Below are 18,998 nucleotides of genomic sequence, written 5' to 3' on the forward strand. Positions count from 1 at the left end.
AGCCGACCCCGACGGCGCCGGGCCCCGCGGGGAGGCGCGGACAGTGCCCGTGCCCAGACACCTGCACCGCGCTCACGGAGCCGCCCCCACCCCTCTCGGTGCGCCCCGGTGCCCCGGCCCTGTGCGCTCCCGACGGCGGCGGGACAGCGGAGCCCCGACGGCGCTGGGGACAGGGCCGAGCGGAGGGGGCGGGCGGGGGGTGCCAGGTAGGGCGCTGCCCCCACCCGCGGCAGTGGCGGCGGCACGCTTCGGCCCTGCCTGCGCCTCCCGGGCGGCGGGGCGTAGCAGGGGGAGTGGCTGGCCGCCCGGGCGCGGAGCCGCCGGACACCGCCGCATAAAAGCTGCGGCGGCGCCTCGCTTCGCCCGCTCGGCTGGGCTCGGCTCGGCTCGGTCCGGCCCGGTGCGGGGCCGCCCCGACGGCCGCATGACCGCCGAGAGCCGGCTGCCGCCCGGCCCCCCGTCGCTGCCCCCGCCGCTGAAGGCGGACGCGGCGCCGCCGGGAGAGGAGGCGGCGGCGGTGGCGGCGGGTCGCGGCGGCGGCGGCGCCGCAAGCGCCCGGCGGAGCGGGGCAAGCCGCCGTACAGCTACATCGCCCTCATCGCCATGGCCATCGGGCAGGCACCCGAGCGGCGACTGACGCTGGGCGGCATCTACCGCTTCATCACCGAGCGCTTCCCCTTCTACCGCGACAGCCCCCGCAAGTGGCAGAACAGCATCCGCCACAACCTCACCCTCAATGACTGCTTCGTCAAGGTGCCACGGGAGCCCGGCCGCCCCGGCAAGGGCAACTACTGGACGCTGGACCCCCACGCCCGCGATATGTTCGAGAGCGGGTCTTTCCTCCGCCGCAGAAAACGCTTCAAGCGCAGCGACCTCTCCACCTACCCGGCTTTCCTCGCCGAGCGCCCCGACGCTCCCTGCCGCCTCCTCCCGCTGCCCGCTCCGCCGCCCCGCGCCGACCTGCCCCCGGCTCCCGCCGCCTCCTGCGCCTTCGCCGCCGCCTTCCCCGCACAGGGCTGCGCCTCCGCCGCCCTGCCCCACGCCTACGGCCCGCTGCCCACCGCCCCCGGGCCCTACGCGCCGGGAGGTCACGGACCGCTGTACGCGCCGTCGGGGCGCATCGTGCCGCCCGCCTCGCCGCCCGCCCCCGCCGGGCTCTACGGCCGCCGTTCCCCCGCACCCTACCCGCCCCTGCCCCACGGCTACGGCGCCGGAGGACACCTGGGCACCGCCGAGCCCGGACCCCGGCACGGCGCCTACCCCGGCGGCCCCGACAGGTTCGTCCCGGCGCTCTGACCCGTCCCGGGAGACGCCCGACAGCGCGGAGCAGAGCCCGGAAAAAGGCGGGCTGCGGGGCTCGCCGGCGCCACTGCGGGAAGATGCCATCTGCCCGAGCCTCCTGGCGAGGAGTGTCGCTGTCAGAGACCTGGGGTGCCCTGCCCAGCCCTGTCCACTCTCGCTAGAAAAAGCCGTAGGGATTCCCAAGTGCCTGAATGTGGCAAATAGACCATTCCTCTAGAGCCTTCCCTGGGGCATGTGATCAAAGCTTTCTGCCAGGCTCCCACTCTCCCGGCACACCCTGGCAGGGCCCCTCCTGGTCTACCTGGGAAGATCTCACTTTTAAAAATATCTCTGCTGATGATGATTTTATTTACAGAACAAGACTTCTGTTGGTGCAGGGTAGGAGGGAGGCAGGAGCAGGCGTTCCCCGGCCTCGTGCAGGCAAATCCATAAAAGTAGGATGCGAGGCACTGATGTGGTGGCGTGTCCCTGACATTGCACAGGGCTACTGCGTTAGTGCCAGGCTTTGCACCAGCAAGGTGGCCACGCTGGAGAGGATTTGGATACTGGGGTTGCAGGCAGAGGCAGTAAGTCAGATGCCTCCAGGGATCATGCTCTGTGCTGCAGGGTTAGGAGGGTGGTGGGATTGGAACTATAAAAACTTTTACCATGAGCACGCCCAGCCCCTGGAAGAGGTACACAGCAAGGCTGTGGGACCTCTGCCCTTGGAGGGCTTTCCAGCTTGGTTGGACAGAGTCTGATCTATCTCCAGAGTTGGATCCAGCATTAAATTTGGACCTGCTTTGAGTGGAGACTTGATCCTGAAGTCTATGGAGGTACTTACATCCTAAATCACTTTGATCCTAAGATGAGCCCAGCTCTGTCTGTAGCCTAGAGAAATTGGCATCTGTAGGGGAAAACTTTCTTTCCTGAAACACAAGAGGCAGGACATGATGCCTTTTCATCTCCAATTGCTCCACTTTCAAGCTTTCCTAGGCTGGAAAAGAGACCAGAAGAAGACGTGGGGAGAGAAAACCTAATAGACACGTCTATAAGAGGCAAAGGCTTGAAAAGAGATTCGTGGGGAAACTCAAGCAAACCTCTCCCAACAGATTCCACTACCCCTGGAAGGGACCCGGGGCAGTGTTGTTTGCCCAGGGCTCTGCCTGGGGCTGTGGATGGAGAGGGAGCTGACATAGCCCTGCTGTCCAGGTCTGCTTACACAGCTCCCTTTTCCTGTGGAAGTGGGGAACCTGTGTAACCAGAGCTGGGAAGAGGTTGGTGAGAAGATCCTGTAGTGTAGTGGGGCCTTGCATGGGGAAAGGGAGGTGGAAAGTGCAGCCAGAGCATCAGCAAGAGTTTTGGAAGAACAGAGAGGGTACACATACACCAGGATCTCTCACCAGAGAAGGGTACAGATCATATGCATAACTTATGAATAACTGAGGTTAGAAGTTTCTGTTCCAACCTTGTACTTATTCGGGGTCAGCAGTGACTCAAACCTGGTTGCTTCAGCTGGTCTAGTTGAGTTCTGGTCACCTGCAAAAAATAGAGACACAGCTCAGTCTCTTTGGGCAACTTGTCTGTGCACTTTTTGCAACCTACGGGAGAGAAGTTTCTCCTTGTATCCATCCATTCATCACCTCTCTAGTTGCATTTCACGTCTACTGTCTCTTGTCCTGCTGCTGTGCACTGATGCAAAGAGCTCTTGATCCCATGAAGACACCTGTACCTTCTGCTCCACGAGCATTTTTCAGATGAGGTCCTCAGCAGGATGAAATTTGTATGGAGGCGACTTCCTTGCCTTCTCTGCTTGCCAGGGTCCAAGTATCCAGGTGGGACATGAGAGAGAGTGGAGCAGGAAGGTGGTTGGGTGTCCCCACAGCACAGTTTGGCACGGAGAAGTCTAAAGCCCTTTGCAGTAGGTGGACAGGAGAAGTTGTACGGCTGTTTTCCGTGCGGCTCTAAGGTAGGAGATGAGTTCTGAATTCAAGGCCTCAGAGTGCTAAAGGTGGCGTGTGGTGGTGAGCTACCCCATGGGCTGGGAGGCTGGGCCCGTCCTGACATTTCTGCCCCTTGTCCATCTAGACCTGTCGGTGGTACCACAGGAAACTGCTGCACATGGAGCTGGGGAGGTTGCATTGCCCCCAGTGGGGGAGTACAGACAAAAGTGTAGGCACCCTTCAAATCTTTGGTGTGGTGAGGTGAATCAGATTTTTCCTTTCCTTTCCCTTCTGAAGAGCTGTGTTTTATCTTTCAATGTCCTTCCTGGTCCTGGCACATCCAGAAGCTGCTTCATCCTGGAGAGAGCAGTCTTGTCTGCAGCTTGGCTGCCTCATCCTGGCGCAAGGCTTCTCAGCAGCCGTGCTAGCTCCTCTCTCATCTTCTCCCTTCACCATCTGGAAGAGGAGCTGTACATCTGGCTGTGCCAGCTTCCACTGTTTTTGACAGCTGCCTGCTGCCTCTCTGCTTTCACTGCCTGCAAGGACTGGACTGTGTCCCTTTGCCAGCAAGCCATGCTGTCCTCTTAATGGTTTGGGAGTATCTGGGAAAAGAACTGTCTTGAGTTTTAATGTTTTCTTTCCTTCCTGTAGAAGCAGCTATTAATGTGGATCAGATAATTTTCCTGATCCTAGAGGTCTTCTCTGGCCCTTGTTCCTCTTTACTTCAGCCTAGTTTTGTTCTCTGCCCCAGCTCTGGTGCTAGTCTAAAGTTCAGTTTAAAAAAAAGAGGTCACCAGTGTTGATACAGGTCTTGTGTAAGCCACTTCTGACCTCAGGTAGCATCTGTAGCCAGTTCAAGGGACAAAACTTGATGTCTTGAGAACATGCCTGATAGATCTTGATGACTCAGAATGCACAAATTGGGTAGTTTACAGATAAGATCTAGATGCTTGTTCTTGTTTCTCTGCAGATCTTTTTATACCTACCTAGAGAAACCAGGCATACATAGAAGGTGTACTTTTTGCAACAGGTGCAGTGATGAACTTGTTGCATCAAGAACCTGAGACATGGCCAAAAACTGCTTAAAATTCTGTCAGAAACAGCTGGAAACCCTGGGCGAAACCATGAAGAGCTACAAGGACTGTTCAAGGGACTCTACATATGTGTGGGGTCTGTTCTTCAGGGTTTTCGAGGTGAAAACAGACAAAGCTATTCCTGCCTTTTGCTGGCAGTGCTCGAGCCTCCCTCTTGCAGCAGGCCTGAAGACTCCAGAGATCCCTTCCCAGCAGCACTGCTGTGTTTTTGTGGCTATTGCAACCTTCCTGAGTTGTCGTGTAGGCTCAGACACAAAAGGGTGTGCTGAACATTGCTCTGTGGGGTCTGTCCATGCTCTGCCTTGTGGCAGTGGGATGTGCCGACCCTGTCCTTGTGTGTGTGCCTGTGTGCGTCGTGCAGTGGCACGGCCACTGACGGAGGAAAATAAGCTTGTTGTGTCCCTGGGGAGCCGTGGGGTTGGGTCTCTCTGTGAGGATATGGGGATATGCCACGGGGATATGTTAGACAACTGGATCTCAGTGTACTCTTGTGCCATGGGGATATCTTAAACGTTTGGATCTCAATGTATTTTTGGCTGGCACTTTGCTTGTAATTCTTAGGCATCATCAAGAATGAGGAAAAATTTTGATTTCTGGAAGTTTTATTGTAAATATATGAGGGCCTTCATTTTACCAAAGTTAGTCTAAGTTTCAAACTAATACTTTGATTTCCGGGAGAAGAATCCAATAAATCTGGATTGTAAACCTGTAGGAAACTCTTAACTGTGAGGACTGACAAGAAGAGAGAAGGGCCTTGAAAGTGCTCCTTTCTCAAAGGACAGAGCAAAGGACTTGGTTTCTGTTCTGCACGACTTCTGGTACAGTCAGGCCCTGGGCAGACTTTGAAAAAGAGGTGGGTTGTACAGCCTAGGAGAATATTATATTCTATATCAGAGATTTTTTTGTATGTACTCTTCTACTTCACTTGAAATGGAAATAAATCTTTGTCTTGTTTGTAATGAAGTCTTGTTTGTAGTGAAGTGTCTGAGTTTTTCAAGCCTTCCCTCTACTCCTGAGACCAGGAGTGATGCAGGGCAAGATGTGTGGCATGTGCTGCTCCTTGCATTTCACTCTGTCTGTTTTACTTTGGCTGTTTTTTGGTCTGCTGGGTTGCTGAAGACATCAGAGGGAGGAAGGGGCCAGCAAGGCCAGGCCAGAGTTGGCTCATCAAGTTTCAGGCCACCCCCCTGAGTCACCAGTCTGCTTTCAAGATGTCCTGTCAGGCCATAAGCATGCTGCAGACATCAGTGCATGAAGCTCCATCCCAGCCAGGTGCCTCTGCTAAAAAGGTTCAGGTAGGGAAGGCTACTACCTGTGAGAGGAACAGAAGCTGAGAGGTGGGCATAGGGATTGTGCTTGGCACTAATTACTCTGATGGCTCCACCATGGAGCTGGGCCAGCTAGAGAAAGTATTACCGCTGGAGACAATATTACATTTTCTGTCCTGTGGCAGCAGCACCAGAAATGCTTGGTCTTGCCTCCTGCACCCAGGGCCAGTTAGGTTTTTTGGCTGCAGAGGTGGAGTTCCCACGGCCACAGGCTGACACTGTGTTCATTTTATGCAACAGCAACATCTGTGGGAACAATTCCTCAAGCAACAACTGTAGCTAGTGGGAGTGTAACAGCCTTCAGGGGCAACTCCACACCTCAGGGTGGTGGTCTGGCTTGCACATGGCTAAGATGATGGCAGATGTTGCCTCTTCTCCTGCTGAGAGGGTGGTTGACTGGCTTCCCAAGGCTTTTTGAGGGATAGCAAACTCTGCAGCTGCTGCTCTGTCAACAGCCCAAGCTGCCAGGAGAGCTATGAATGAGACAGGAAGAGGTAGTTTAATCTGCCATGTTATCAGAGAGCAGATAGGAAACTCTTCTTCAGTGGCTTTGGGACTCCCAGATGTGATTTGTCTGCCTTTGGAAGTGAAAAGAAGTGGATCAAATTTATGGGAAAGAGTAAGTGAGGGAGGCAGCTGCCATTTAGCAAGGAGAGAGTACATTGGAGGGAGTCCAGAGCTCTCTGAGTTGTAGTTAGAGGTCAGTCTGTGTAGCTGGAGTTGGGCTTTAGCCATTACCTAGAACTGCAATGCCAGGGTCAGTGATCACAGAGGACATCCTGCTCATGCAGCACCTGGATGTGGACGAATGTGATGCCCTTTGGAGGTCTGACTTTACAGGGTCTGGTGTATGGGAATACAGTGGCCCATGCTGGCACAAAGAACAGCTTCACACACTTGTCTTTATACAGGCCTGAAGCCCTGATTCATGGGAACTCTCTCTAAGCTTCTTAAGTCTAGATTTCTTAACTCACTCCTGTTTGAATTTATGTCTTCTCCATGTCCAAGGCCAAGAAGTCAGGGTGGTAGATGGTGGCATCCCCTGTTCCTGGAAGCTGGGGTTATTTCTGAGAGTTACTTTTGGATGTGGGGCAGTCATCCAACCTCTTTTTGTGTGGGCAGACAGGGGCAGAGGGGTCCAGCTCAGGTCTACCAGACTCTGAACTCTCACTGCCTCTGCAGTATTTGAATATAGGGCACATAGGAACCAATAACGTAGTGAACATGAAGTACCCTGGCCACACTGCTTGGGCTAAGGGAAAAAGAGGCTATATCCTAACCTCTTCTGATGACTGGAAGTCCACAGGGTCATTGTATGCACAGGGCTGGATGTCTGGCTGAATGTGGCCATGGAGGAAACAAGAATAGTAACTGTGGGTTGGCTCAGAGGAACACACTGAGGCCACTGCTATCTCTTTTCTTTTGCTGATGCCAGGAAGCTAGGATTTACTAGCCAATTAAGAATTTGCAAAGCTGTTGTCTGGATGTGAACTATCCAAAGAGCTCTTAATTGAATAAGGATCAGCTTCTGACCTTTTTTGTACCATGCTAGCACCAGAGCCTCTGGTCTGATCGTTGAGATGCAGCTCACCTGGTGCATGAAGCACTCCAAGTCCATCATCCTTGTGGCTGGCTCTTTCAAGGAGACCATCTGCATCTCATGTTAACCTCTCCCACTTGGAAAATGTGCTCAGTAATTCAGGCTGTCACCCTCAGAGGTTAACAAACTGTGTCTTGTGTTTTAGTACATAGCCTGTCATCACTGGTTAATGCTCGCTGGAGTGCTGGCCCTGGAATTGGCCAATTAAATAGTGCTACCCTGGCCCCTCTGTCCCAATCCATCATGCTGCATCTGGGACAGGCTAGTCAAAAAGCAACAGCCACGGAGACAGGTGTATTGATGGGAGCAGCAGAAGGTGGTGAATTCACTGGAAAATCTTGCAATACAGATCAGGATCTGGCCATCTCACCTGAGCATGGGGAGGACGCCCAGAGCCAGGGCAAAATGGCACCGTGTTTAGTTGTGAGTATTCAAAAATTGGCCTGTGTAAGTGACAGCCCAGTGGTGGCCTTTGGAAAAGAATATTTGGCTCCACAAATATTCCCCTTGACTGAATGCTGTAGTAGAATGGATGACAGCCCACTTGTTCAAGCAGCAGCCAGTTGTATGTAGGCATAGATGTGTCAGTGTGAATTTGTTCTCTTCCCAGCTTCTGTCTCTGTCCCTTCCTGTGTAACACTAAAAATCTTGTTATGGACAGAAAAAACCACAGTGTAAGTGAAGCCAAGAGTCCACCATTTTTACTACACACAAAAGTTTTAACAATATAATATTTTCAATTATTAGTCTCACAGTCCAAATTAATACAGAGAAACATCAATAATGCATGTGCTATAAACACACACACACACACACACACACACACACACACACACACACACACACACACACACACACAGAGACCCCAATAAATTCAGTATCTACCCCTGCCTCTTGATGTTATGTTCACTTTTCCTGTGTCCTAAGGTTGCGGGCTGCAGGGGTTGTGGGCAAGGGGACTTAAAACAAGTTATCACCATACAGACGTCTTCAATAGGCAGATCATGATGTTCCCAGAGAACATTTCCTTCTCTTCATCAGGAGGCACATAGTGTTGATGGTGATGATTTCTTCCTTCTCAGTCTTTGGGTACACTTGAGTTTATTTCTGTATCTATGTTGCTTTTCAGTGGGTCCCAAATTGGTTTGGGGTGGGTTTTTTTGGTGTGGTTTAGTGGGTTTTTTTTGTTCTTTTCTCTAAAATTGCCTTTACTTGAATAACATGGGCTTGCACTCCTGCAGCAGTGAGTGACTGACCACTCTGATAGGCTAAGATCCATGGTGTTGCCCTGGAGTTACAGACAGTTCAAGCCACCCTGGCATGGTGTGAGAGGCTGTGTCTGGGTATTACTCTCGATACTGGTGGCTTTTTCATGGAGGAAGCAGGGGATGATTCAGCGCTTGGACTTTTATGCAGGAAACATTTGTTTAAAAAAATATGAAGAGGTTTTCCTTCTTGGGTAATGTCTTCTGTATTTTGTCTGCATGGTGGTTTTCTCCACCCCTTCCCTTCTAGAGGAAAGACAAAAAAAAAGGCCCGCTTCGAGCAAGCAGGGGAAATGATTTCAAGTCTTCCCACTTAAGCTTATGCAAGATATATTACCTCTCTGCCACAACAGGAGCCGGGCTTAAATCCTGGAAGGTCTTACGTATTTGGGGAGACCTTATAGCACCTTCCAGTACCTAAAGGGGGCCTACAGAAAAGCTGGAGAGGGACTTTTGGTACGAGCATGTGCTAGGACAAGGGTCAATGGTTTTAAAGTGAAGGAGGGTAGATTTAGCTTAGATATTAGGAAGAAATTCTTTACTGTGAGGGTGGTGAGGCACTGGAACAGGCTGCCCAGGGAAGCTGTGGATGCCCCATGCCTGGAAGTGTTCCAGGCCGGGCTGGGCGGGGCTCTGAGCAACCTGATCTGGGGGGAAAAGAGATGATCTTTTCAGGTCCTTTCCAACCCGAACAATCCGCTGCTGCCGCTAGGGAGCACTGCGGGATCGGGCGGGAGGGAGCGAGCGAGGAACCGGGAGGGCCGCTGGAATTGCAAAGCGGCCGGTTTGGATCCCTGCGAACGGGCGGCTCGTTCTTTCACGGGTCGCAGTGCTGGGCTACAGAGGAGCAGCACGAGAGCTGCACCTTCAGCCTGCCATCAAAGTTTGGGCAAGCAAGCAGCCACGTCCAGGGGCATGTGATTAATACACTCAAGCAGCGTTTCAGTGCCTTCACAAATTCTGTGGAAGGTGGTGTGTAGAGGAGGGGGTTGAAAAAAGGGTCATTATTAATGCTACAAAGCTCAGGTCGCGTTGTTTACCACACAAGCTGTATCCTGGTTTCTTTGCATTTTCTGTGTTGTGTCAGTGCAAGCCTCAGGATGTGCAAGGGAGACACAATCACAGCCGTGCTCAACACCCCAAGTCCATCCCAAAGGGCTGAATTTCAGACGGGGGCTTTGGGAAAGTGGCCATTCCACCTGCCAGGTGTGGTTGAACCCGCATCTGGAATACCGGGTCCAGTTAGGGTAACCTAGTACAAAAAAACATCCTTATGAATGAACTCAGCTAAGGCCATCAAGGACAGGCTGAGGGAATTGGGTTTGTTCTCATGGAGAGTAGATGAGCATGGAGTCTAACCTGCAGTCCTGAAGAGGGTTAAAGAGAAGATGGAGCTGGAGTTTTCTCTGAAGTGCAAGAGGCAAGGAACTAAAGCTGTGCTGAGGGTAAGTCTGGTGGGACAGAAGGAGAAACTTTCTTTGCTGAGATTGGGACAGCCCTGGGATGGGGAAAAGGGAGAGGTGATCTCACCTCTTGAAAATGATCAACACTTGTTTGGAGAAAGCCTAAAGTATTCTGGCCAGAGCTAGCCATGTTTTGAGCAGGGGTTGGATTCGAGATCTCCAGAGATTTCTCTTCATTTAACTTTTTCTAAAGTTATATGATTTCCTGGTGAAACAGGAGTGTCAGACCAGGTGGTGGAGTACTGATGAGCCCAGCTGGACACACAGCCCCAGTCTGTCTCAGCCCTGGTAGTTTTAGAGGGGTATTTATTGAAATGGTGAACACAGGATGGGAAGAATCAGAGCTAACAAACTCTGAACAGGAAATGGTGGCCAAAGAGGGAGTGGGTATTTGCTGTCTCCAGGATTTACTGTTTAAAGTCAATATTAGTAAATCAATCAGCAAGTTTTTCTTATCTCTGCAAGACCAGGCTCCTGTGGGGTGGAATGGCTTTTCACTGAGCTTTGGTAGCCTCTGTCCCGAAGTTTATTGCCCACTTCTTTCTTCTGAGGCTTAGCTATGACTTCACTTCTGCTAAGGACCAGAAGACCTTCCTGGCTCTTAACATCACCCATGAGCAACAAGCTGCCACAAATCACCCCCGACTTTCTGCAGGTGTGAGGGACCCTGTGTCACAAGAGCAATTTGAGAAGTGGGAAGCCACAGTGCACAAACCAAGCAACCTCCCTTCTCCCATAGAGCTGGAAGCGTGTTTCCTGAAAGGATATTCAAAGGTAATTGGCAGTGGACAGGGGAGATTCTGGTTCTCCTGAACATGATATCAGGTTCCCCCTCCTTAGCTGTCCATAGCTGTGACTGTCAGCACTCAGGATGCCACGCTCTTCAGGACTTGGGGACAGGACCTGTGTCCCTGAGATGAGCTCACAGCAGCATGTTCAGCCCAGCCCAGCTGACATTAACCAACATCAAGCTGAATCTAACAAGTGAGGAGACAACCACAGTGGTCACATCCTCTACATACCACAACATGCCTTGGTTTTGTGCCTCAGGAAGCAGGGAAGAGCATCCTGGAAGAGCCTCAGGCAGCCCTGTCACCATGCAGCACAGCAAGGATCACTGAGTCAGGCACTTACCTGGCTCCCTGTGCTGTCCCCATGGTTCAGCATCCATTTCCATGCACTCATCACCTGCTCTTCATCATCAAGAAGGCTACAGTCAGTTAAAGGTCTCTGACCTCCCCCAGCCTTCCCCTTCATGGCAGACCAGAGGGTGAAAATTTCTTTTGTCAGACACTTCATTAATGGTCTTGGGTAAAGACAGCTCTCTTGGACTCAGGAAAGAGGGAAAGGAGGGAGAAGGTGATTTGTTGCATCTGCAGAACACCAACCTCCCTCCTCCAGATATATCCACCCTTGCCAGCCCCTCCCCAGCTCTACTCAGGCAGTAGGACCCTCTCAGAGATACACGTGGACCCCCATGTGTCCAGTTTCACACCTGAACTCCATCCTTGTGAGCAAGAGCTCTGTTATCTGTCCTCTCATCAGAGAAGGAAGCAGTGCATGGTGAGTGAAAGTGCTGATAAGGATGGCTTTATCTTTCCCTTGTTTAATTTGTGATATGGTTGGTTGTTTGCCGGCACACCTTTCTTATTGTCTGCCAAAGAAGCCAGTTAGTTAAAGAGCATCTGTAAAAGTGTGCAGTTCCTGGATTGACTCCAGGACTTCCTGGACACCAAAGGCATCTCCACAGAGATAGGCAGAAGTGTATTCTCTGGTTTCTGCACACCTCTGGCCACAGGGAGCTCTCCAGGCTCTGCAGTGCAAGGATTGGCACTGCTGCCCATGTGTGTTTTCAGCAGTGAGTGTTACTCTGTGTTAACAGAGACCTCACTCTGACAGACCTTCACCACCTCCTGGAGCTCCACTTCACACTGGAGAAGGTGGAATATAGGTTTTTTGTGCCCTCCGTGATGGATGGGAGCTGTAAGGTGAGTCTAAAACCTCCCAGAATTTTCTTCTCCCCAAAATCTGAGGAGCTTTGGAAACCAGGAGAGTCCAAGCGTCTGCAGATGTGGAGTGGGCAGCGTGGCTGATTCCCCCTCCCTGTGAGCACTGCAGAGGATTGGAGAGTTGGGAAGAGCCACTGGCCCTTGCTGGTCTCCACCAGGTGGAAGGGTCTCCTGGCCTGCCTGGCAGCAGTCACGGCCCAGCCCCCTTGCAACGTGGTATGGGCACCACACCTGCAGGAGGACCCCAGCACCACTTTTGTGATGGTGCTCAACCATGACATGACCTCCTGCCTCTGGTTCCACCTCAGGCCAGAGCAGCCTCAGCTACCTTCACCCAGTGCCTTGCCCTAGGGTCAGCATACCTGCCAGCCACAAGCTCCCTCCACGCTGCAGGGCTTCCACAAGGCCCCCCCCCCTTGTACCTTACCTATTTGGGGTTACCGATGAGGTTTGGGTGGTTGATGGCAGAAGGTGAGAGATCTTGCTCTGCTCCCACCAGTGTCCATTACTCAAAGGGAGAGCAAAGCCCTGCATTAGCTGGTACGTCTGCAGAGGCCAGAACAGCGCCAGGATAGCTGTGCAGAGGGACCCATCCCTGCAGGAGCTGCCCATAGGGAATGGGCTGCATGTGCTTGGTTGTGGAGCTGCTGGATGCTTTCTGCTTTGACACCCACCAGGTGCCTGTAGAGCTTCTGGCAGTGGATCTGAAGAGGTCATCCCAGGATTTCAGCGTGGAGAGGCTGTGCTAGTGAGCACTTGCCCCTCATGTGACATCCCTGGGACCAAAGCAGGGGTGGGAGTCAAGGATGTCCATCCTGTCACTGGAGATACTCTTACTGGTGTCACCAGTGAGTTGTCACATGTGCTGTGATGCAGAGCCTGGAGAGCTCTGGGACAGCAGCAGCAACATCTCTGGAGCCATAAAAAAAAACCCCAAATTGAGGGTGACCTCAGGGCCTGGCCAGCCCTGTGCTCTGGGAGACAGGCCCTTGGTAAGTCAGGTAAAGACCCAAAACGTGAGGAGAGGGAGGATGCCCCGTTCCTTCCTGGCTTCAGGAAAAATCCTGTGTGCATGACTGGAGAGTCAGGAACACAGTGGCTGTGCAGAGTAGTTCCTCTCTTTGCCCCAAATGGCATTTACCTGACAAAAGTGCATGATTCATCCCAGTGTCAGCCTGTTGCACTCAGCTCTTTTTAACTATCTTTTGTTGTCCTTACATGGTGGCTCAGCAAGGCCAGAGTGAAGCTGCTGAGAAACTGAAAACAAAAAACATTCCAGGCTTTAGGTAATAGAAGTTTATTTTTCTTTTTTCCAGAGGAAAACTGACCTTGATAAAGACCTTCAGACTGAAAACAAAAGCAGAAAGGGATGTGTGGCTTCAGGGGTGCAGGAAAAACCTAAGGTGGGCAAGCTCTATCTGACTAAAAATCACAGTGGGTTTCAGGTTTGCTGTGCCACTCACATCTATGCAAATCAGAAATGGCTTTCAGAAGGATGGATGCTGGACTGTATGCTTAACCTGTACCGTGGCAGGACACGATGAAGCCTTCTGTGGGCCCGAGTGAAACAGCCTGTCTGCAGAGAGAGCAGGGGGCTTATAAGCCACAGGCAGCAGGCAACTCCCGAAGGACTGCCTCTGCACATTCGACCACACTGGAACCTGAAAGAGGCATAGAAAGCAGAGTGACAAGGAGAGTGTGGGCCTTAGAACTAACCAGAAAGAAGCTGATGTAGTACTTATCAGAGCTTGTGAGGCAGGAGTCACAATAAGATGAAAAAACAAACAATCAGAAAATTAATACAGAACATGTGCGTTGAATTTGTTATCCTGGTGGTCGTTTTCCAGGGGAGTATTGAAAAGTTCCAGTATTTCTTCTTCTGTTGGATTCACCACCTCCTCTTCACCTATAAAGCATGTAAGATGATTTCATACTGGGGTCTCTCATGTGTTTTCCTGCTGTCCCATGCTAAAGCCCCCAAGGCCAGTGTCTTGTAACTGCCTGTGATATTTGGTAGCTCCAGATGGACTGCCTGCTTTTCAAGGGCAGTCTCAGGTGTGGAGGGGAGTTGAGGAGAGTAAAGCCCTGGTGGGTTTAAAGGCAGGAGGCAAATAAACACCACCCTGATGGTTGCCCGTTTCAAGACCTCTGGGCTGGAAGCTGGACTGGTGTGATGTGCCACAGTCAGCCCCAGGCCTCAGGATGTAGAATGGCTGTTTTCTGTGGCACTGAGGGCACTGTGTACCTTGCAGCAAGAGGCCTTTTCTTCCCTGCACAGACATTGCTAGGAATGCAGTAACTGAGGGTCAGAGGATGCTCGTCTCCTCTGAAGCACATCCTAGGTTTTCCTGGTTATGAAGCAACCTGCATACTGGGCCCACTGGCTGCTGCAAGTAAATATGCTCTACACTTACCAAGGCAGATGTAGGAGCAACTCCTGCTGTGTTAGCTGTAAATGGATTCCTCGAGCCCAGACACCAGTCTGCCATTCAGATCAACTTAGTGCCCTCCATGCCTCAGTCCTGGCAGGTTTTGAAGGTGTAGTTGCCTGTAGACACCTGCCCCTTGCCCCAGTGCCCACCCTTCCCTCCCCACCACCCCAGTGTCAGTCCTGAAACCGGGTGGACTGTGGAGAGAGCGTGCCCAGACTTTGGCTTTCCCTGATCAGCTCTGACCTCAAGAAACAGCACCTTCTCTACAAAGCATCTCTGCCCTAACATGGCTCTTGGCAGAGCCACAGAAGTGTTCTTAGGACAAGGAGCTGTTATTTAGAGCCGGGGACCGCAGACCCCATCTCAGTGACTCTATGGACAATAGTAGACTTTTTGTCTCATCCTGTGACTTGGAGACCCCTACCTGTCCCCACAGCCCCAACATGCCCCCCACCCTTTCACAGCTACCCAAGTAATGTTTGGTGGGGAAGGGACCCATGGGTGCTGTGGGATGATTGTTGATGGGGTGGGCAACCTTTGCTGACAGTTTTCCAGACACTGTACTGCCCCCTGAGCCACCATGGGTCAGGAGCTCTGTGGAAACTGACCTGCAGGATCCAAGCTCCTGGCTGCTGGCTCCCCTTCCACTGCTGCTGGTTGCATCCCACTGACTGGGTTCTGGATGGTCGTCATGGGCAGCTGTTCTTGGTACACTGGTTCAGGCGGTGCTGGCTCAGAGTGCGCTGGCTCAGAGTGCACTTGTTCAGCCTCCTTCTGCAGCTCAGGCTGGGGGTCTATGGTTGGTTCTGGCTCCAGGGTGGCCTTCACCTCCGGCTGACGGCCCCGTCCTCTTTTGGTTCTTCTACCTCTCTTTTGCCGTTGGTTCTTATGCACCCTGCTAGGCGGTTTCATAGGGATGAAAACTTGGGAGTAGGGTAGAAGAGTTTCCCTCCTGCCCCAAGGCTGCTTTGCCAGGCCCCCTGTTGTTACTGTGACCCAGTTCATCCCAGCAGAAGCGCCTCCTGAGCCTGGCATGACAGCCTTCTATGTCTGCACCAGTGGGCAAGAGGCTGGGCACCAAATTTTTCCCCAGCCCCACACTATGTTTGAGATTTGCTTGCCAGCCAACCATCCACCTACACAGCCCACACCCCTCATTCATCACTGCCTCCCAGCTACTGGCTGCAGGTCACCTTTCCCTGCTGAAGACTGACGGCTCTGTCCTTGGGTGAAGATGCAGAGGCTGGGCTGCCATGCCTGGACTCAGGTTAAGTGCACCATGAAAACAACTCCAAACCAAAAGCAAGATTTACCTCAGAATCCACTGAGTCGAGTCTTTCTCCAGGGCTTCCGCTTTTCTCTTTCTGAGCAGCTCCCGGTCCCTCAAGCGTTGTGTTATGATGACATCTGCAGGGATAAATTGAGTGCTAATGTGATATTCTGACCAAGGGCACAGTTTGATCCTTCCCTGCCCAGTGCTAGAGCACTAATGCAAGAGGCCAAGCTTTTTTTGGGTCTTGATACAAAACTATAGCACTTGGGTGCTATACTTCCAGCACAGCCTCAGTGGGGAGGATCTGATGACGCAGCACCTGAAACTCCCAGCCTCCTAGCTGCAAATGGCTCTAAATTTCTATCTAGTTGCAATTTTCTTCCTGCTGCTGCAGTCTTGGGGTGACCCTTGTCCAACTTACTCCCCTACTGTACCACTGCCGGATGGAAGCATGGGGCAGGCTTCCCATGCCACAAGGGAAGTATGAAATCCTTTGGTCAGACATCACTACAGACTGCAAGATAATTCTTCATGTTTGCTCCATTATTACCCTTTTCCCAAGGCAGCTGCAACTGGCCACTGCTGAAAATAAGACGCTTATCTAACTAACTAAGGAGACAGCCTTGGACAGCAGAACAGGACAGAACAACACAGGAGCAGCTCTGTGAGGGCAAGAGCATGAGCCAGAGGGCACAGGCTTCCTCCTACACAGGTGCCCACACGTATTAGGCTGAGACCCTGTAGACCAGACCAAGAGAGACCAGAGACCAAGAGAGGGCTAGTACACTCTGCTGGGGGTGAGAGGACTGGTCCCAAAGACCACACAAACAGCCCCAAGATAGATTGCAGAAGACCATGGCAAAGCTGAAGAAAGACTAACTGATGTGAGAAAGCTCCAATGCTGGCTTTACCATTTGGGCAGGATGTGCAGGTTACCTGCAGCCACCAGCAGAGAGGAGAACCCCCCCAGATCCCAGTCACCCTGTGGGCAAGGTGAGCTGTGCCCATTTCACTAACTACAAAGGGCTCCAAATGGCTTCCTGAGGCAAAGACCAGCCTGGTGAATGGTCTGAACTTCACTTCTCCATGTCTTTGTCCTAACAGACATCAGCATCCCTGATGATGTGGCAAGAGGTCCGATGGTTTCTGATCCAGTCAGCTTGAGTTTTCTGTCTTGGACTCCAAGCTGTGGTAACAAAAACCTGGCTCAAATCAAGTAGCATGAGACCAGGCCCACAAGACAAAGGGCAACACCACTTCACTGACACCTGAAGGGAGAGGAAATTCTTCCCACCTGTATACTGAAGAGATCACAAAAGAACTGATTTTCATAGTTTCAACAAAACCCACACAATGAAAAAGAAAAACTATGACCTGCTTCTTTTATATGTAATCAGATCCATCTCTTTTCACAAAAAGCCTCAGTTCACACTAAAGTATTAGATCAAATCAGTGAAAATGGTCATTTTGTCATTTACTGGATCAGATGGGAGAATTGGCAAGATGAAAAGGACTTCCAAGGCTGAGCTTGAACTATATTTCTTTTATCCCAGGTGTCTGTTAAATACAAGGAAAACTATAGTCCAGGACAGATAAAAAGCAAAAATGACAACAGGATCCAGCCTCTACCCAAAGTAGATCTTTACACAAGACACTGCTGATAATTAATTATAATCTTACAGAAACTTAACTTGGAAAGGGTTTATGTTCATCGCTGTGCCATCAAAGCAGAGTCAACTTTAAAATTACATCGTGCTGTCTAAGACCCTGGCCAGGGAAGTTGAGAGTAACTCAAAGAGAAATGGGAGGTTGTTCCCCAGCATAAAGCAGTATCAGAGGCAGTAGTGCTCAGCCAGCAGGAGATGGCTCTGCCATCCTCACAGCAAAAGGCAGGAAGCTGCCTGGGAAGATGAGGTTACAAGTTGCAGTAGCAGCATCTGCACAGGGCTTCAGTTCAGCTATTGAACTTCGTAATCCCTTGCACATCCCATTTGCAGCCAAGGTAACTTCCTATTCCCTTCGAAATGTATTTTGAGCATTAATTACAAGCAGCTAAAAATGCTTTTACAGTCTCCCTCCCAGGACAGTCTAAGCAAACAGCCCTCATTAATTTCTAACTGGTCCAAGAAAGCACTCCCACAAGAGCTCCAAAGCTGTCTGTCACCTGCCAGCACTAGGCAGGAAAGATCACAGTAAAACATACCCATCCTGATGAAAAATTGTTCACTAGAAGACACAAAGACACAGAGTTTAAATGAAAAGAAAAAAAAAATCAAGCTATAAGAACAGTGAGACAATATTTTCAGTCTGCAAACAATCTGTTGATGCTGCCTGAGGGACTTAAGAGTTGAAAAGCCTTTACATGCCTTTGTGATCTGAAACACAACATGTAAAAAGACACATATACTTGCAGTTAAATGTGCATCCTCCACCCCCCAAGCATAAACTAGTAATTAGTAGCTCCTATTTTCTAAACCACTCGTGACAAAGATAATTCTCTCCTCTCTCCAAAAACTTAACTTAGGAGTGGTCTCATCATTACCTGGCACAGCGTACTCCTTATGGGCTGCAGACGGTGGCGGGGAAGAATCTGAAGAAGGATGGTCTTTGCCTAAACTCTCCATTGCTCTTTGCGGTGTTAAACAGAAAGCAGCTTAGCTCCCAGGAGAAGGCATCTGGAGATACTGGTGCAGCATAATGAGAGCTTGAAAAAAATGCAGACTGCCCGCCCTAAACCTCTTATCTGTCCAGGCCACTGGGAGGGTAATAATATTCTCCTTATCGGAGTGCAAAGGTGTGAGAGTCTCTATCCAGAATCTACTGTGTGGATTGCAAAACATGTTAGTGCTTTTATACTGCAAATAATTCCACTCTGGATGGGAAATTTACACTCACTGCTGCTTAATTGTGACTCAAATGCTCTTCTTTATGGTGGACAGATGTTGCATGGCAGGGCAGGATGCAGTATTGCCTCGCTGCTAGTTTCCAGAATGAGATGCAAGGAGGTGTTGTTAGTCCTCGAGGACCCTTTGAGAGGTCTGAAATGGGATGTATGCTGTCTGAGAGGTGTTTGCATAGGACCCTGGTAGTGCTGGAAAGGGACATCCTCCAGATCCCCTCGCAGCAGGACTGTCTGCTGCATGAGGTCAGGACGGCTGTGTTTTCATATTCTTTGGAAACCCCCAAGGATGGGACTGCCAAAGACATGTTACCTGTCCAAGGGCTGCACCACTTTCCTGGGAAATCCAGAAAGAATAATAAATCCATACCTGTCTGTGCATGTTGAGGACTTCCTAATAACTTGTTGGTC

The 18,998-nt window shown here is 51.2% G+C and overlaps 2 protein-coding genes across 3 annotated transcripts; one reads left to right on the top strand and one right to left on the bottom strand.

Annotated features, from left to right (window-relative positions):
* The first annotated feature begins 424 nt into the window (after positions 1-424).
* On the top strand, positions 425-1,296 carry FOXE1 (forkhead box E1). Its single transcript, XM_050329207.1, is given in 2 exon segments — positions 425-536; positions 539-1,296. Coding segments are annotated over 2 exon segments (870 nt in total).
* An 11,983-nt stretch (positions 1,297-13,279) lies between these two features.
* Positions 13,280-18,360, bottom strand: HEMGN (hemogen). Of its 2 annotated transcripts, none has more exons than XM_050329073.1 (4): positions 18,231-18,360; positions 15,729-15,822; positions 15,024-15,310; positions 13,280-13,889 (listed from the first exon to the last, which is right to left on the bottom strand). In XM_050329073.1, the coding sequence occupies exons 1-4, from the start codon at positions 18,310-18,312 to the stop codon at positions 13,780-13,782; spliced, it is 573 nt and encodes a 190-aa protein (XP_050185030.1). In that variant the 5' UTR covers positions 18,313-18,360; the 3' UTR covers positions 13,280-13,779. The 2 variants fall into 2 exon arrangements, with proteins under 2 accessions (XP_050185030.1, XP_050185029.1); XM_050329072.1 differs by having other exon boundaries at positions 15,024-15,313.
* Between the last annotated feature and the right edge of the window lie 638 nt (positions 18,361-18,998).

The sequence above is a fragment of the Myiozetetes cayanensis genome, unplaced genomic scaffold, assembly GCF_022539395.1.
Source record: "Myiozetetes cayanensis isolate MyiCay16 unplaced genomic scaffold, myiCay2020 scf4, whole genome shotgun sequence".
NCBI lineage: Eukaryota > Metazoa > Chordata > Aves > Passeriformes > Tyrannidae > Myiozetetes > Myiozetetes cayanensis.